This window comes from Mustela nigripes, chromosome 8 (assembly GCF_022355385.1).
Source record: "Mustela nigripes isolate SB6536 chromosome 8, MUSNIG.SB6536, whole genome shotgun sequence".
Classification (NCBI taxonomy): Eukaryota; Metazoa; Chordata; class Mammalia; order Carnivora; family Mustelidae; genus Mustela; species Mustela nigripes.
Genome location: NC_081564.1, coordinates 73321549 through 73338992, shown reverse-complemented (window position 1 = coordinate 73338992; position 17444 = coordinate 73321549). Strand labels below are relative to the sequence as shown.

At 36.5% G+C, this 17444-nt stretch overlaps 1 protein-coding gene across 1 annotated transcript in view; it reads right to left on the bottom strand.

Annotated features, from left to right (window-relative positions):
- Nucleotides 1-17444, bottom strand: part of WDR7 (WD repeat domain 7) — a 362705-nt gene that overhangs the window by 297852 nt on the left and 47409 nt on the right. The window contains exon 12 of the mRNA XM_059409727.1: nucleotides 16565-16785. Within this exon, the coding sequence (XP_059265710.1) occupies nucleotides 16565-16785 (221 nt within the window). The remainder of the gene's footprint in view (nucleotides 1-16564; nucleotides 16786-17444) is intronic.

Sequence of the window (17444 nt, the reverse complement as noted above, 5' to 3'; positions counted from 1 at the left end):
GGACCAAAACATACATATTCCAGGGCCAATTTTTCTTTCCAGATAATTCTGATCCTCAACCAGAGTCTCACTGAGTGTGCCAGTAAGTAATCCTCACAGTACATTAGCGCTGAGCAGCAGAATGCCACAAACTATCATAGAATCTGACAGAGTCAGAATATACCACCTAGGTCATCCAGCCTGACCTTATGCATTTTACAAGACTTCATTTTAAGCCATTCCCAGAAACCTCTTATATAACCTGTTCCTAAACATCTGCCATGAATTACAGAAATTAGAGACAGCTAGTTTACCCCTTCCACTACCTCTCTGGGGAGATGATTCTGCTTTCCAACAGTTCCCGATATAAATTACATACATACATTTTCCCTACTTTTGCTAATTTGTTTTCCGAATTAAATTCTTTTTCTTCATATCATTTCAGGGTCAATCTCTTAACTGCCCCCAAACAATTTTTCTCTTTGTGTATTCCCTAAATATCTGATCACTAACTACTGTCTTTCCTTTTAAATATGCCCATCATTAGACAAGCTATAAAAGACCAGCTTCTTTCAGTCGTAAATCAATCTTGCTATTCTCTTAATCATTCTTTCTCGTACTTCCCAGAACTCTTTATATGGAACATAAATGTGCAGTTAAGATGCATCATTTATCACTTTTAAATATTCTACCTGAAAGGAAAAAAGAGCCTAGGAGTATTAATTTCATTTCCACATTTTCATGAAACTAGCTTAAAAAAAATTTTTTTTCAGACATCCATAGCTTAGCCTTCCTTTTTTTTTTTTTTTTTAAAGGAAAAAGAAAAGTAGAAGGCTGTTTCTTTAATGGCTGTTTTAGAAAAGACGACCACGGAGTCCAACCAAAACACTTACCTTCTAATTGGTTACATTCTATACAAAGACTTTTAAAAACAAATTTTAACATCTTCACTCAGTCACTATATATAAAAGATAATAAATAGTGGAGTAATTAGAATTCCATCTTTCTTCAACTGCTTCCTTACCAACTAAACAGCAAATAAAATATGAAGAATTTAATGTAAGACAGGCGCCTACGCGGCTCAGTGTTGGTTAAACGCCTGACTCTCAATTTGGCTTAGGTCAAGATCTCAGGATCGTGAGAACAAGCCCTGTATCGGGCTCCACAGTGTGGAGCCTGCTTAAGATTCTCTCTCTTCCACTGCCCCTCCCCCATCTCTCTCTCTCTCTCTCTCTCTCTCTCTCTCTGCCTCTCTTTAAAAAAAAAAAAAAAATCCATCATTCTTCTTTCCTCACCCCACAAACAAATCTCTGATAAGTATGTTATTTGTTCTTAATCCAGGCACTGTTTTTAAACTAAATTTTATTACGTTTCTGGATGGAGAAAGATTCCAACCTTCAAAAATATGAAAGAAGCTATATAGAAAAATGATAGATAACCTAAGAACAAGAAAATTTCAACAGAAAGCATATATGCTTAACATTTCAGTTAAGTTAGGCACTCACAGAAGTACTAAAATTCCCAAGAAAAACAAATAAGCAAAGGACAAAAGATGTCTCAAAAAAAAAAAAATCACTAAAATCTTCAAAGAAAAACTTCAGTATCTCTGATAACCAAAGAAATGCACATTCAAACAATAAGATATTCTTTCCATCTATCAATTTAGCCAAAGATTTTAGAAATTGTAATAGAAAACAACCAACATTTATCAGGTTCTTACTTTGTGCTGGGTATTATTCTAAGTACTTGGCTACATACCAAATGTTATAATTCATTAGAGTCCCACAACAATCCTCTGAGGTAGGCAGAATTATTATTTCCACTTTACAGATGTGGCAACTAAGGCATGGAAGTAAATACGTACTTCTTATGCTAGCATGGGGCAATGAGACAGGAACTGAGGGTAGAAAACAATTTGCTACTAGACCTCAGTCACCTTAAAAATGTTAATGCCTATTACACAAAAATTCCGAGGTTCTAATGTTAAAAAATTCATGGAATCTATCTAAGGGAATAATTATAAATTTTTTTAAACTTAAAAAGATAATAAGTAATTTATGGACATTGGGGAGGGTATGTGCTATGGTGATTGCTGTGAAGTGTGTAAACCTGGCAATTCACAGACCTGTACCACGGGAGCTAATAATACATTATATGTTAATAAAAAAATTTAAAAAGATAGTAAGTACCGTATTGTATAATACAGATGGTCAAATTGGGAACAATTCGCATAACCAAAGTAGGAGAATTGCTAAGTAAATACGGTATGTTCACATAAACATGGTATGTTTTACAATCATTAAATATTACTTTCATGAATAAGTATGACTTGGAAAAGTATCTGTTATGATATAAAATGAAGAAAATGTGCTCAAATAACTCAATCTACAATATAATCACAAACATACAGTAAGTGGATTTTAAAGGCCATAGGAAATTATACCAAATGTTAACTGTGGTTCTCTTGTATGTACAAGGATAACAGGTAACCTTTTCCCTTCTTAGCAATCTCTTCTGTCATTTTCACAGTGTCTTATGTGTTAAACTTACAAAATTGCAATTAAAAACATGTTTTTTAAAAGCAAATAATGTATTATAAAGAAAAGGAAGTAAAAGTAGTTTAAAACTAAAAAATTCCAGAGCTGAATTATCAAAGAAGGGAAAGTAGAAGAGAACTGAGCAATGCACAGTCTCTAAAGGAAAAGTAGAATATGGGAATTCAAAAGAATGGCTGTGTTTTGTCCTACAAAGTGAAAGAAAAATATTCAATAAATTAGCAATTGAAAAGTAAGTATGCATCAAAGTCATATACTTACATAGATCAATAGATCAATAATGAAAACAACAGTCAAAATTTGGAGAAATACAGTTATTTTAAAATACATAATGACATCTACTAGGAGGCAGTACGCTCAGTGGATAAGCACAGGACATCAAGTCGGACTACTTAGGACCAAATTCCAGCTCTGCCACCTGCTAACTATGTGATGGAGGGAAGTTATTTAACCTCTCTGAACTCCTTTCTCTGTATAACGTGGTTAACAGCAATAACCACACCTCACGGAATTACTGTTTGACTTAAACGAAATGTACACAAAGAAATTAGCACAGTGACTAACATATCATGCATACAAAAGAGAACAGTAGCTAATGTTATTTTTACCATTATGATGTCATTATACACCATAAATTCTACCTTTTTAAAATGTAATTATATTTAGTTTCTGAAGGAGTTGCCAATATTCAGGTATCTGCCAAGAAACATGAAGATATTTATAATTCTTCGATACATTGGTTTTCCTTTTCAATATTTTCTCCTCACATTAATATCTCTGCTTTAATTTAATCTGAATAGTTCCACCTGCATAACCATCACTTTCACACAAATATTACCTTAAAGCTACATTAATAAAGTTGTTAGCACTCTTAACAATATGTCAATAAAACGATTCAGTCCAACAACCCAGTGACCACCCTCCATTGTTCTTGAGTATTTCCTCACACTGCTTTTCCGCTGAATTTACTTTGTAATTTTTCACTTTGTGCCTTTAAAATATTAAAATATTTTCTTGAATTCCACTTACATATTTATGGGCCTTAGAGACTGAGACAGTCAAATCTGCAGATTGAATATAACCGGAGTTCTTTTTAAGGAACTCACAAGTGCCACAAGTGCCCTTTTCCCTCTCTGCACCCCAGGCAGCTGTCCCCACTTATTGCCCAAACCCATACCCAAACCTTGGGCTACACACTTTCAAGGATTAAGGTCTTCTGTCACAGAGGGCCTCCTTTCTTAGAGGGCACTGACGTACGACTCCAAGTGGCTGCTGGTCCTGCCCTTTCCTGCCCTGTCCAGCATTTTCTGGGTCTCATTTAGAAAGGTGAAAGGCACTATCTATCTGACCTAGTGACTTTGAATCTCCCTGCTTGGCCTTAACCTATTTACCCCAATTACACCTGTATCCTTACTAGAAATAAACATCGAATTTATACATCTGATATAACTATGAAATATGTTTTTTGCCTTCTCATGAAAATAAGTGGGTTAATAGATACTGACCCCACTTCTCCAAGCAGAGATATTGAAAGAGTATGTGTATCTCCTAGCAGTAAATTATTAGAATATATATGCTAAATACACATCTTTGTTTAACAACGATGCTGGCTTGCTTTAAGTCTGTTATCAAAGAACATTAGAGAAACCTAACCTTCAGAGTTCACAATTAAGCAAGAAAGTTGTGCCTAGCCAATCATTTATGCCCAAGAAAAGCAGTAAGTAGAGTCAAACTTCCCCCTTGATCATCTGAGGTCATGCTACCAAAGGCTTTGCACAGGTAACAGTCATACCCTTCTGTAATCTGCCCCCAATTTTCCATTAGAAATGACACAGTTGGGGCCACTCAGACAAGTAAAAACGCCAATGTACACGCAGCGAGCAAGCAAAGAACATTACTCAAGAAGTACAATTTCTAGGGAATTAGTTGCCGATATCCTGAAAACTGTCTCCTGCAATAAAAAGATACACAGATAGATGGAAAGAGAAAGGGAACTCATCTCTAATTTGGGCAGATTCTAAAACCACCTGGCCATACTTGGGAAACAAGGAAATGAAAAGCAGTTCCTGATACAGGAACAAAGTTTATCTATCATAAAGTCATTCCAAAGCTGGAAAGAATGAATACATTCCCCAGACTTACACCTTTATCACCTAAATGAGAATGTAGGTAACTGCAAACAAATAATAAAATGGAGCACTTAGGTAGCTCAGTCTGTAAGCATCTATTTTTGGCTCATATCATGATCCCAGGGTTCTGGGATCGAGTCCCAAGTCAGGCTCCCTGCTCAGCAAGGAGTGTGCTTCTCCCTCTCCTTCTGCCCCTACCCCCTGCTCGTGTGCACACGCTTTCTCTCCCTCCCAAATAAATACATAAAATCTTTAAATAATAATGATTTAATGAGTTCCTATCATAAGCTGGGCATGACCTCCAAACTTAGAACTAACACTTGACAGAAAGTAAAGTGCTAGAGCTTGCCAGAGCTCCACAAGGACTTCTAAAAGTCACCCCAAAATGAAGACACAGATTCAGGTCTGTTTGGCTCTAAAGGTCCTGCTCTCCCTGATATGAACAACTGGGGGTTCTTTCTTGTAGGCTCCATGTGCCAACAGTAGAAAGTTTTCTCCAGCTAATTCGGAAAGTCTTCACCAATGTCTGAGATAAAAAACACTGATTATGACTAACAAAAAAATTACTGTACATTAACTGGCATTTTTTGTTCTTTTTAGTATACATTCTTCCTTTCTAATCTTGTAGCATTCCATTTTCATTCCACTTTACTCTCTTGTCCAACTTCTCCTTGGAAGAACATCATGAACAGTTTACTTTGCAGGACAGTTTCATATTTTATCGTTCCTTCCAATACCCTCCCTAAGTAGGATAAAATAAAAAGTCCCAAAATGGTCTCACATACACCTAGCTTGCAGCACATACGAAACCATTACTCTGATCTCTTGGTCATTTTTTTCAAAGTAATGTACAAATATGTCACCTTCCTGCCAGTGTTCGCCATCGACAGATTCAGAAAACTAAGAAAAACAACTTAAGAAAAAAAAATGGGGCACCTGGGTGGCTTAGTGGGTTAAGCCTCTGCCTTCAGCTCAGGTCATGGTCCTGGGGTCCTGGGGTCCTGGGATCAAGTCCCGCATCGGGCTCTCTGCTCAGCGGAGAGCCTGCTTCCCCCCTCCCTGCCTCTCTGCCTACTTGTGATCTCTCTCTCTCTCTCTCTCTGTCAAATAAATAAGTAAAAAAAAAATCTTTTAAAAATTTTTAAAAAAAGAACTTAAGAGCTACAGACTCCTCCACCAAACACACAGAAGGTTCCTCAACAAACAGAGTTTGTTCACATACCATAGGATTTTACACAACACACCCATAAAGCTAACATCGCCCTTTTTGAAAGTCTCCCAAAACCACCCACTGCTGGCCTACTAAGTGGCCATTCTAGGACCTCCCTGAGGAACTCATGCTTAAGGCAGTCCTGAGAAAGTGCTTCACATCTACTCTGCTGCTTTATAACTGCGTGGTTCCCAGCCTGCTCCCACATTAGATGAAATTCTAACAAACAGGAACTAGGGGCAACTGGGTGAGTGGCTCAGTGGGTTAAAGCCTCTGCCTTTGGCTCAGGTCATGATCCCAGCGTCCTGGGATAGATCCCGCATTGGGCTCTGCTCAGTGGGGAGCCTGCTTCCTCCTCTCTCTCTCTCTTCTCTCTCTCTCCCTGCCTGCCTGCTTCTCCGCCTACTTGTGAAGTCTCTCTCTCTGTAAAATAAATAAGTAAAATCTTTCAAACAAAAAAATAGGAACTGGAGCTTGTCAACTTCCAAATGAAGGTACCTGGAATACAGCAGACACTCAGATATTTGCTGAACGAATGACTATTCAAAAATACACTGCTGCTAACTGAGCAGTCATCTCAAAAACTCATTATTATTTTCTAAGAATTTCATTTTAAGATAAATTTTAATTCATTTTAAAATTGCTTTTTGATTAAGTTACTCAAGAAAAATTTAGTCTTTATGTCATACTCTCTATGTCATACTATCTCTTCAGCTCAAAATAAAAAGTCAAATTAGGGGCGCCTGGGTGGCTCAGTGGGTTGAGCCGCTACCTTCGGCTCAGGTCATGATCTCAGAGTCCTGGGATCGAGTCCCACATCGGGCTCTCTGCTCAGCAGGGAGCCTGCTTCCCTTCCTCTCTCCTGCCTCTCTGCTTACTTGTGATCTCTCTCTGTCAAATAAGTAAAAAAAAATCATTAAAAAATAAATAAATTAATTAATTAATTAAATAAAAATAAAACGTCAAATTAATCAACCACTTCATTCACAAAGTTTAGCACCAAATGACTTCTATTATTAATACTAAACTCCAGGGGTGCCTGGGTTGGCTCAGGTCATGATTGAGGTCCTGGGATTGAGCCCCGCTTTGGGCTCCCTGCGCAGCAGGAAGCCTGCCCCTCCCTCTTCCATTCCCCCTGCTTGTGTTCCGTCTCTCGCAGTGTCTGTCCCTCTGTTAAATAAATAAATAAATAAAATCATAAAAAAATAAAAACAAAAACCTAAACTTCATTCCCAATATAATCTTCTCTACTCCCAAGGATATGACTTTAGAGCTAAAAAAGCCTTTCCAAGATAGAAGAATATCTAAATCTCTAAAGTGTTTGGCACAATATAAGCATCGCCTGAATAGAGGGATGCAGTCTTTCTCTTTGCTCTCAAAGGAACCACACACTGACAGTCTTTCGGTATATTACTGAATTTTTCAGCTTCCTACACGAGAGATAGGATGTATTATGATACCTGAATATATAAACATGATTCATAGCAGGAAAAATTAATTATTTATCTTGAAAAAATAAGACAGTGGTAAAAATTTGGAAAACATGAAATTTAAAGAATACAATGTAAGCCAACCAGAATGAACGGCCAATACAATATTGATATATTAATGCATGTGCTTTCAAAATCAAAATTGGTGCTTTTCACTCATACATACTCTGCATACAGCTACTTAAAAGCCCGAATATTAGCAAGACTTTAAAGAGTAAAGATGATGGAGAATTATGAGGGTAAATAGGTGGTAAAACCCTATCCTTCGGCTTTTAAAGGATGATTTAGCAACACCTACTCAAAAGACTTTAAAAATCAATATGCCTTTTTATACAGAAATTCCACATCTACAAATTTAACTTAAGAAATCATTTCAGATGTGCAAAAATATTTAGGTATACTAATTTGTATTCTCACTATTGACAAGAGAAAAAAAAATTTTTTTTTAAGATTTTATTTATTTATTTATTTGACAGAGAGAAATCACAAGTAGATGGAGAGGCAGACAGAGAGAGACAGAGGGAAGCAGGCTCCCCGCCGAGCAGAGAGCCCAATGCGGGACTCGATCCCAGCACCCCGAGATCACGACCTGAGCCGAAGGCAGCGGCCCAAACCACTGAGCCACCCAGGCACCCCGACAAGAGAAAAAATTTTTAAAGCAACATTCTAAAACTTCTGATAAAATAAGTTAACCCAATATCATTAAAAATGGTGTTGGAATCCACTTAGTGACACAGAAAGATGACCAGAACATCTTTAGAAAATATTTGTGTTCTCTAAAAATAAACTAAAAAAGGATGAAAGACTTAATGTGAGACAGGAGTCCATCAAAATCCTAGAGGAGAACACAGCAACCTCTTCAACCTCAGCTGGAGCATCTTCTTGCTAGACACACATCTCCAAAGGCAAGGGAAACAAAAGCAAAAATGAACTACTGGGACTTCAAGGTAAAAATCTTCTGCACAGCAAAGGTCAACAAAACTAAAAGAAAACCTATGGAATGGGAGATATTCACAAATGACCTATCAGATAAAGGGCTAGTATCCAAGATCTATAACGAACTTCTCAAACTCAAAAAACAAAAGAATCCAGTCAAGAAATGGGCAGAAGACAAGAACAGACAATTCTCCAAAGAAGAGATACAAATGGCCAATAGATACATGAAAAAATGCTCCACATCACTTGGCCTCAGGAAAATACAAATCAAAACCACAATGAGATACCACCTCACACCACTCAGAGTGGCTAAAATTAACAAGACAGCAAACAACAAATGTTGGCGAGGATGCAGAGAAAGGGGAACCCTCTTACACTGTTGATGGGAATGCAAACTGGAACAGCCACTCTGCAACACAGCATGAAGGTTCGTCAAGACGTTAAAAATAGAGCTACCCTACGACTCAGCAATTGCCCTACCAGGTATTTATCCCAAGGATACAAATGCAGCGATCCCAAGGGGCACCAGCACTCCAATGTTCTCAGCAGCAATGCCACAATAGCCAAACCGTAGAAAGAGCTGTGAGGTCCACCGACAGATGAATGGATAAAAAGATGTGGTATGTATGTGTGTGTGTGTGTGTGTGTGTGTGTGTACATATATACACACACCCCACACACAATGGAATATTAGCCATCAGAAAGGGTGAATACTTTCCACTTACATCAACATGGATGAACTGGAGGGTATTATGCTGAGCAAAATAAGTCAAACAGAGAAAAACAATTATCATATGTTTCCACTCATTTGTGGAATATAAGAAACAGTGCAGAGGACCATAGGGCAAGGGAGGGAAAACAGAATGGGGAGTCATCAGAGAAGAGAAAAACCATGAAAGACTCTTAACTATAGGAAACAAACTGAGAGTTGCTAGAGGAGAGGTAGATGGGGGGATGGGTAACTGGGTGATGGACAGGAAGGAAGGCATGTGATGTGATGAAGACTGGGTGTTATAGGTAACTGATGAATTAATGAACATTACATCTGAAACTAATGGTATACTGTATGTTGGCTAATTGAACTTAAATTTTTAAAAAGTAAATATTTGTGTTCTGTATAACAAGTTAATTTAAAAAGTAAAAATTAATTTCAAAAAGTGCTGAATACATAAAAACATGAAAGTGGCCTCAAAATATAAGAGAATTAAATGTTAATGGAAAAAAAGAGTAGAATATTATGTGCACTGTGATGTATTTTAGAAAAATGTTAGTTCTGCCTCCTGGTTTTGCTTGATTTGTACTGCCAAAGTTAACTCTGCTTGGCTTCAGAGGCCATGTCATAATTCTAAACACTGTTTTTTAAATGCAACACTCAAATTAAATTAGTAACAAAAGCCCAAATTCAAAAAGGTGAGATAAGAGCTAATTCAGGCAAAAGCTTTAGGCACTTTTTTAAAAAGGACAATATATTAAAAAGAAACCTAATTTGCTAATTGTTCTTAATGGCTTTGAACATTAGCTCTGCTAGCATACGTATAGCGACATACATCTTTCATGTTATCATATCTCTTATCTCTAAGAGCTGGGGATTTCACACTGTCAAGGGAAGGCACACACAGGTTAGATTCCGGGCTTTCCTGTTTTCATAAACCCATGCTGCCCCCTTCTGGATGCTTTTGGAGATTATGTGATAATACAAATTTACTAAGATAATATAAATTAAAAGTAATCGTATTTAAAATAATTTATTAAAGAAGTTAGCCTAATGCTCTTATAAAGAAATATATTACTGGTGCTAAATTTATTTGGAAACGTTTTCCAAACATTCCATTTTGAATAAAGTTCTACTAGCAGCACATAGCTGATAACCAGTCACCCATACCAATGAGGGAAATAAATACAAATATATATTTATTAAAAGTAAATAAAATACTTAACAAAGTCATGTTTTTTGTTCTCTTTCATATGCATCCCCCCCATTCCCAAAGCAAAGGAGAATGTGAATTTGGTACTTACTTTTACAGTTCAATTTTGAACATTTTACTATCTATGGTGCATCCATAAACACGTAGTGCGCACTTGTGTTTTTCTAAACGTAAACAGACGGTATCTTATTGTATCACGCGCACAAAGGTTCCACATCACAGGCGCAGCCGAGCCGCTGCAAGTACTGTTCAATGAGGAGACGTGGAGAGTTCCACACAAAAACATCTGCACCATTCTATAGGCAGGAAACACTAGTGTTATTTTTTAATTTCTGCATTTTCATGCCTGTCGATAATCTCTGTTTGGTTTATTAGGGAAAATGTTTTTTAAAGCATTTCTGACATTTTAAAATTATTTTCTTAGTACTTTTTTTTTTTTTTTTTTACAAAGTCTGGTTTCTTTCTCTTAAATTAAAATATGTGGAAACGGATCTTGAAGAGTGGAACCCCTCGTACTGGAAGCTATTGTTTAAAAAAAAAAAAAGAAGGATGAATAAGAAGGGAAGCCGGCAGGGAGCTGAAGGGAGGAGGTCAGACCACTCTCGGTCGGAAGCACTGACCCTGATGCCGCAGTCGTGCAGGCAGCTTCCTGCTGCAGCTTTCCAGAAGCCTTAAGAAATCTGCCCTCCTTTTCAAGAGCTCTCTTCTGCAAACTCCCTGGGGATCTGGTGCAGGCTTTGGCCTCCCCTAGCCTCCAGTTCAGATTTTGGATATTCACCAAAGCCTACCTCCGACAGCTACCCACATCTGAAAAGCATTCTATCTCTAACCATTCTACTTAAATTTCTCAATTAGAATAATAACTTAGATTTATGAGTTTTTTAATGACTGAGAGTTATTAGAATAATGACTGAGGATTCAGTTCAAGTGCAACACTTCTCAAGTATTAAAACATTCTAGTATTGAAAATCTCTGCAAGATTCCAAGATGAGTTAAGGTAATCACACAGTTAGAGAACAGGTGGGAAGGGAGACTTGCTTTTCACTAAGAAGGTTTAAGACCTCTTGCATTTTATATGCCTATTTATGAAATATTTTAAGATACTACAGTAATATTCTCAGTGTAGATGAAAAGTTAAAATTTAAAAACTCAAAATTTTAGCAAGCCCATTTTAAAAACAGATTTTCCTTAAAAAGTCTTCTTTCTTTTCTTTTATTTTTTTTTAAGATTTATTTATTTATTTGACAGACAGAGATCACAAGTAGGCAGAGAGGCAGACAGAGAGAGAGGAGGAAGCAGGCTCCCCGCTGAGCAGAGAGCCCGATGTGGGGCTCGATCCCAGGACCCTGGGATCATGACCTGAGCAGAAAGCAGGGGCTTTAACCCACTGAGCCACCCAGGCGCCCCCTTAAAAAGTCTTCTAGATGAGTATTTATTTATTTTTTTTTCTATATGAGTATTTAAAGTGGCAATCTAATTTTAGTAATAATAGTAGTAAGAGTAACAATATAAGGATTCTACTTTAAATTTGAATCCTATTCAAACTGCCTCAGAGCTTTAACTTCTGAATAGCAATACAGAAGGTGAAAACCACTCTTTTAAAAACAATAAACACAACTTGGAATGACAAACAAAAATGGTATAGAACTGTATGCTGTGTTGTATAATTCAGATACTATTTAAGTCATTTCACTTCAGTCTCTTTCCAGATGTGCTTTTCATATGTATACACAGCACACATATATGTTCTCTTTCAAATATACACAGTACATGTAGATGTATCTTTTCTGTGTACTCACGGCACATGCATATACGCCTTTTGCACATTGGTACAGCATGTGTATATATATCTCTTGTGTGTATGTACAGCACATGAGTAATTTTCATTCACGTGTATATACAGTACAGGTACAGGTATCATTCATCTGCATGTAGGACACATTTTGTTTCATCAAGAAACCAAACCACCAAAAAGGAAAAAAACCTCAAACTCGAGTTTTTCCTTTTACATTCGATAACCTGAAGAAGAAACAGAGATGGCAAATAACCTAATATTAAAGATCTCAAAATTACAAGTTTCAACATCTCTCCTAAAGTCAAAACACACAGATAGTCAAAGCTCACAGCAGTTTTTGAGTAGTTTCCCAAAGCTCCCTATTTCTCTGAGTACCTAGAAGATGCCCCTCCCCTTATCCTTCAAAGCATGTTGTTAGTATCTCTCCTTTATCTTTATATAAGGTAGGCCTTGTAGGAGACTAACATTTGCCTGAACCTCCTCCTAAAACACAAGGTTATATTTCTGGGAAGACTTAAACACATTATGTGGCAGATGGTAATACTGCCCCCAGAAGCTTTCTGAGTTGCTCGCAATAATCCTTCAGCACTATACAACCCTGAATTACTTCAACAGTCCATATCTTAAAGGATACCTTCAGAAAAATTTTAACATTATATGTTAATTATTTAAAATAATCTGTATCGGGGCACCTGGGTGGCTCAGTGTGTTAAAGCCTCTGCCTTTGACTCGGGTCATGGTCTAAGGGTCCTGGGATGGAGCCCCGCATCAAGCTCTCTGCTCAGCGTTGAGTCTGCTTCCCCCTCTCTCTCTGCCTGCCTCTCTGCCTACTTGTGACCTTTGTCAAATGAATAAATAAAATCTTTAAAATAAAATAATCTATGATATATATAAAAGAGACTACTTGGTGAATCAAACTCAATTTCAAAGAGCTCTGTCTACTAAATGGACTTTTACTATTTTGGGGAAAAAATGTAAATCCATCTAAAAAAATGAAAAACAAAAATGCCTTCAATGTAAAGTAAAAACAATCTGTTCAATTTAAGTACTCTACACAATACTGTAGCTAGGCAGTTTTTATCATCTATGTCAAATGTTTAAATACTTACAACTCCCATTAGTAAAAGAATCATTTACTAAAAATAAAGTACACAGAACCACTGCACCAGGCAACAAATTGATGCTATGTTATAGCAAGAATACGGAAAGGTTTTTTTGGTTAAAAAGATACTAACATGGGGTTAAAATGATGGGAGTAGAGGAAGAAAGGACGAGAAACACTAAAATGCAGGGAAGGAAGCACATGTCCCTGGTCCGCTGAGACATGTATCCGGAGTTGTGAAGGAGTCTACCGTCTGCCTCAGAGCTGCCCGCAGCATCTTTCTACCTACAAATAGGATCTCATTCCTTCTTTACCGTCTCACTAAGACACAATGATCCGCTTAGTATTTAAAACCTTTCGTATGTTGGTAAACATGAAAATGATTACAAAATAAAGGAAAAATCATCAACCTTCTACATGTTTGATTATAATTGAAGTAAATTTTAAAACACAACTAATATTCTTCTGTTTTAGGACATCTTTTCCTGAAAAAAAAAAAATCTACAAGTGAAAACTCACCTTTCTGATTCTACCTAAGATAAAAACCAAAACTCTGTTCTAATCCAAAAAGCAGACAACAAACATTTTGATATTTATCTTTAATCATTGTGTGTTTGGTAAATACTTATAATCTTCCAATAACCAGATCACAACTTTAAAAAATATTTTCTGTTCAAAGAAAATGATACCAGATCAATTTATGAGAGGGACAACCCAAGCACTGGACGCTTTATATGTCATTAACTCTAACCTATCAGCAAGACAGTCATTTGCTAGACATTTAGCAAATATCAAATTCTTAGCTTTCTATTAATCATTTAGGCTCTTTGACATTCAGGTACATTACCTGATGCCCCTAAAACCACCAACTAAATGAAATGGTTATTAACCAGGCAGTCACTACTTGTTAAATCATCACAAAGCAAAAAGCAAGTTTGTCTTAACTGTTGTTGTTAGATTTGGGGTTTTTTGTTTGTTTGTTTTGGTTTTTTTTGCAAGAAAGTAAAGGAGAGAGAGCAAGTGAGCACGAGAGGGGAGAGGGAGAGGGAGAAGCAGTCTCCCCACTGAGCAGGGAGGCCAAGGCAGGACTTGATCCCAGGACCCTGTGATCATGACCTGAGCCAAAGGCAGAAGCTTAACCCACTGAGCCAGCCATACTTTTGGATGTCAATTAAAAAGAAGAGAATCTCTACCGTTAAATCTATAAGTCGTTGGTTATTTTCCAAGTACCAGACTTCCTTGTCTGTGTCTTCCTCCTATTAGCCAGGCAACGAGCACCTGGGTCAGTCCTTTGTCTACTCAGAACCCCGTTCCCTATATAGCTGCATGTGTGTACTAGGTACCTTCTCTTTTCTCCTTCTTCCTTTCTTTATTGTATTGTATTACATTAGTCACCATACAGAACAGCATTAGTTTTTGATGTAGAGTTCCATGATTCATTGTTTGCATACACTAAGTACTTTTTTACTCACTAATGCATTTCTAAATGCAACCAGTCAAAAAAAAAAATCATTATATTACATATATCCACTTGAAGTTTTTTTTTTTTTCTTTTCCTAAAGATTTCATTTATTTGACAGAGAGAAAGAATGCAGAAGCAGGGGGAATGGCAAGCAGAGGTAGAGGAAGAAGCAGATGCCCCACTAAGTGGGATGTTGGGGCTTGATCCTAGGGCCCTAAGATCATGACTGAGCTGAAGGCAGGCCACTTAACCAACTGAGCTACCCAGGCACCCGTCCACTTGAAGTTTTTAAAAAAGAAACCAGAGACTGCTCTCATACAAACATACAAGCTAAAAAAAAAAAAAAAAAAAAAAGTATATACCAATGTAGATTTAAAGAGAAAACATGATCTTATATAAACCACTCTAAACTTTACTTTTAGTTATATTTATAATTTAAAATACATTTCTTTAAAATTTTATATAACAACAAAAATCTGGGATGAAAATTCTCATGCTTCACTATAGGGCCTAACTACTGTACAATGAAACTTAGCATAGACTGTAACAGTGCTGTAACTCACAAGTGCCATTATGATATCTGTTTCACGAAAATAGAAGACTGGTTGTTTAAATAAACACATAGCAACTTTTACAGCAATGGAGATAAGAATCTAACAATTTGAAAAGGAAGGATTAAGAAAGAAGGAAGAGAATGATTAAGAACCTGAATTTGGGAGCAGTTGGGTGGCTCAGTCGGTTAAGCAGCCGCTCTTGATTTAGACTCTTGATTTCGGCTCAGGTAATGACCTCAGGGTCCTGGGATCAGGCCCCACATCCGGCTCCACACTCAGTGGGACAGCTCCTTGAGGATTCTCTCTTTCCCTCTCCCTCTGCACCTCCCCCACTCTCGCGTTTGCACACACGCTCTCTCTCAAATAAATAAATACTTAAAAATTAAAAAAACAATTTTCAAGTCTGGCAGAAAAAAAAAGACAACTGGCACTAGGACTTCCTACAACACCACCAATATCAAATCAAACAAAATCTAGCTCTGGCAGAACACAGCAGATAAAATACCTAATCAGGAAGATTAAGCAAGCAAGCAAAAAGGCCAAGGAAAATTTCTTCGGTTTTGAAATGAAATAACCTTGTGAACACTGCATCAGATTCACAAATAGAACACTTTTCCATTTCAGTAAGACCATAACTTGTGAAGCTGAATGGATTATAAACATGAAAGCTGTGTGTAAGACAACACTGTGTGTGTGTGCGCACATGCACACATATGTGAAAGCTGGGAAATAGTGACTGTGCACACAAAGGTGACGGATCACACGAAAAAGTTCATGATTAACAAACAGTAAAAGAAACTATTAAGAAGAAATTATGGATCTGTTATTTATCAGTCCTAAAGCCTCCTCAAACCTCATATTCCTAAAATTATTATGTTTTCTGATATCACTATACACCCATCAGGAAGAAAGCAATCTGCTTCCACAAAAGTATGTACAAAATTTTCCAGTATCATTATCAGTGACTGTTATGGCTTTCCCTTGTCACAGTAAATGTTTATTTAAACAAACACTATTAACAAGCTGATGAGTATTTTGTCTTTACCAAAGTATACATTCACTATCTTTTTGCTCAGATAGAGGTGAAAATGAGATTGCAGAAGATCTTCGTGAATATGTAAACTACTTTAACACAAAAAACTGAAACTTCAATAAACGTATTTTAAACTGCTACTGTGTTTCCAAGACAAGGCATACTATTTAGAAGTAAAAGGGAAAAATAATGTGCATCTTCTATTTCTGTGCCCAATAGTAAATAACTATAATTCTACTTAAATATTATATATTAAAATTATCCAGTTTTAAAATTGAAAAAGTTTTGTTAATTGTTTTGTCACATTTTCCTTAAGTTACTCTAGATTCTACTCCTAACAGCAATATAACTCTCTGGGATACCACAATAAAATAATCTTTTATGATCAACTTACACTACAGTTTTCAGGTGGAACTAGAAGTTGAGTAATCTCACCACCATGCACACAGAAGATATGTTTCATTTCTCCAGAAAATATGTCCCAAATTATGACGGAAAAATCCACGCCTCCAGATATCAGGTATCTTTGGTCATAACGAGCTGAGACCTGATGAGGATACAGCAAACATGTGACCTTGTTCCGATGACCACGAAGTGTTCTGTGAGGTGGCCAACCTGTGAATGAGGTTTTGGATTTAAAATGGGAAAATTAAAGTCTTACAAAATTTCAACAAATAAAAGCAAACATGAATTGTCAGAATAGCTATAAATTTTATCATTAAAAAACCTCTAACTTTATCTTCTAAAATACTCTGTCCCATACAGTAGCTACTAGCCACGTAAGGCTGCTCAGCATGTAAATGTAGCTAGGGCAGATTCATATGTGCTAGAAAATACAGAGGCGATTCCAGGGATTTAACACAAACAAGTAAGTAACATATCTCATCTATAATTTTTTATATTGTTTGCCATTGATTTTATATTGTAAAATTGAAATTTTTTCAATTCTAAAAGTTAAAATGAAAATACTTTTCCTATATTGGTTATATAAAACAGATTATTAAAATTAATTTCATCTGCTTCATTCTTTGCTAATGTGAATATAGAAAAATCACATACTCATATATACATATTTCTACTGGACAGCACTACTCTAAAAGATTGGCAGTATTACTGTTAACGTGGTTATTACTTAGTAAGCTATAAAGATAACTAAAAATAAATGAAACTATTAACATACACCAAGAGGTAAAATCAGATACTTTGTCAGATACAATCATTACATGGTATGTATTCTAATAATAGGTACTAAGTATTTCTTACCTGCACTGGCA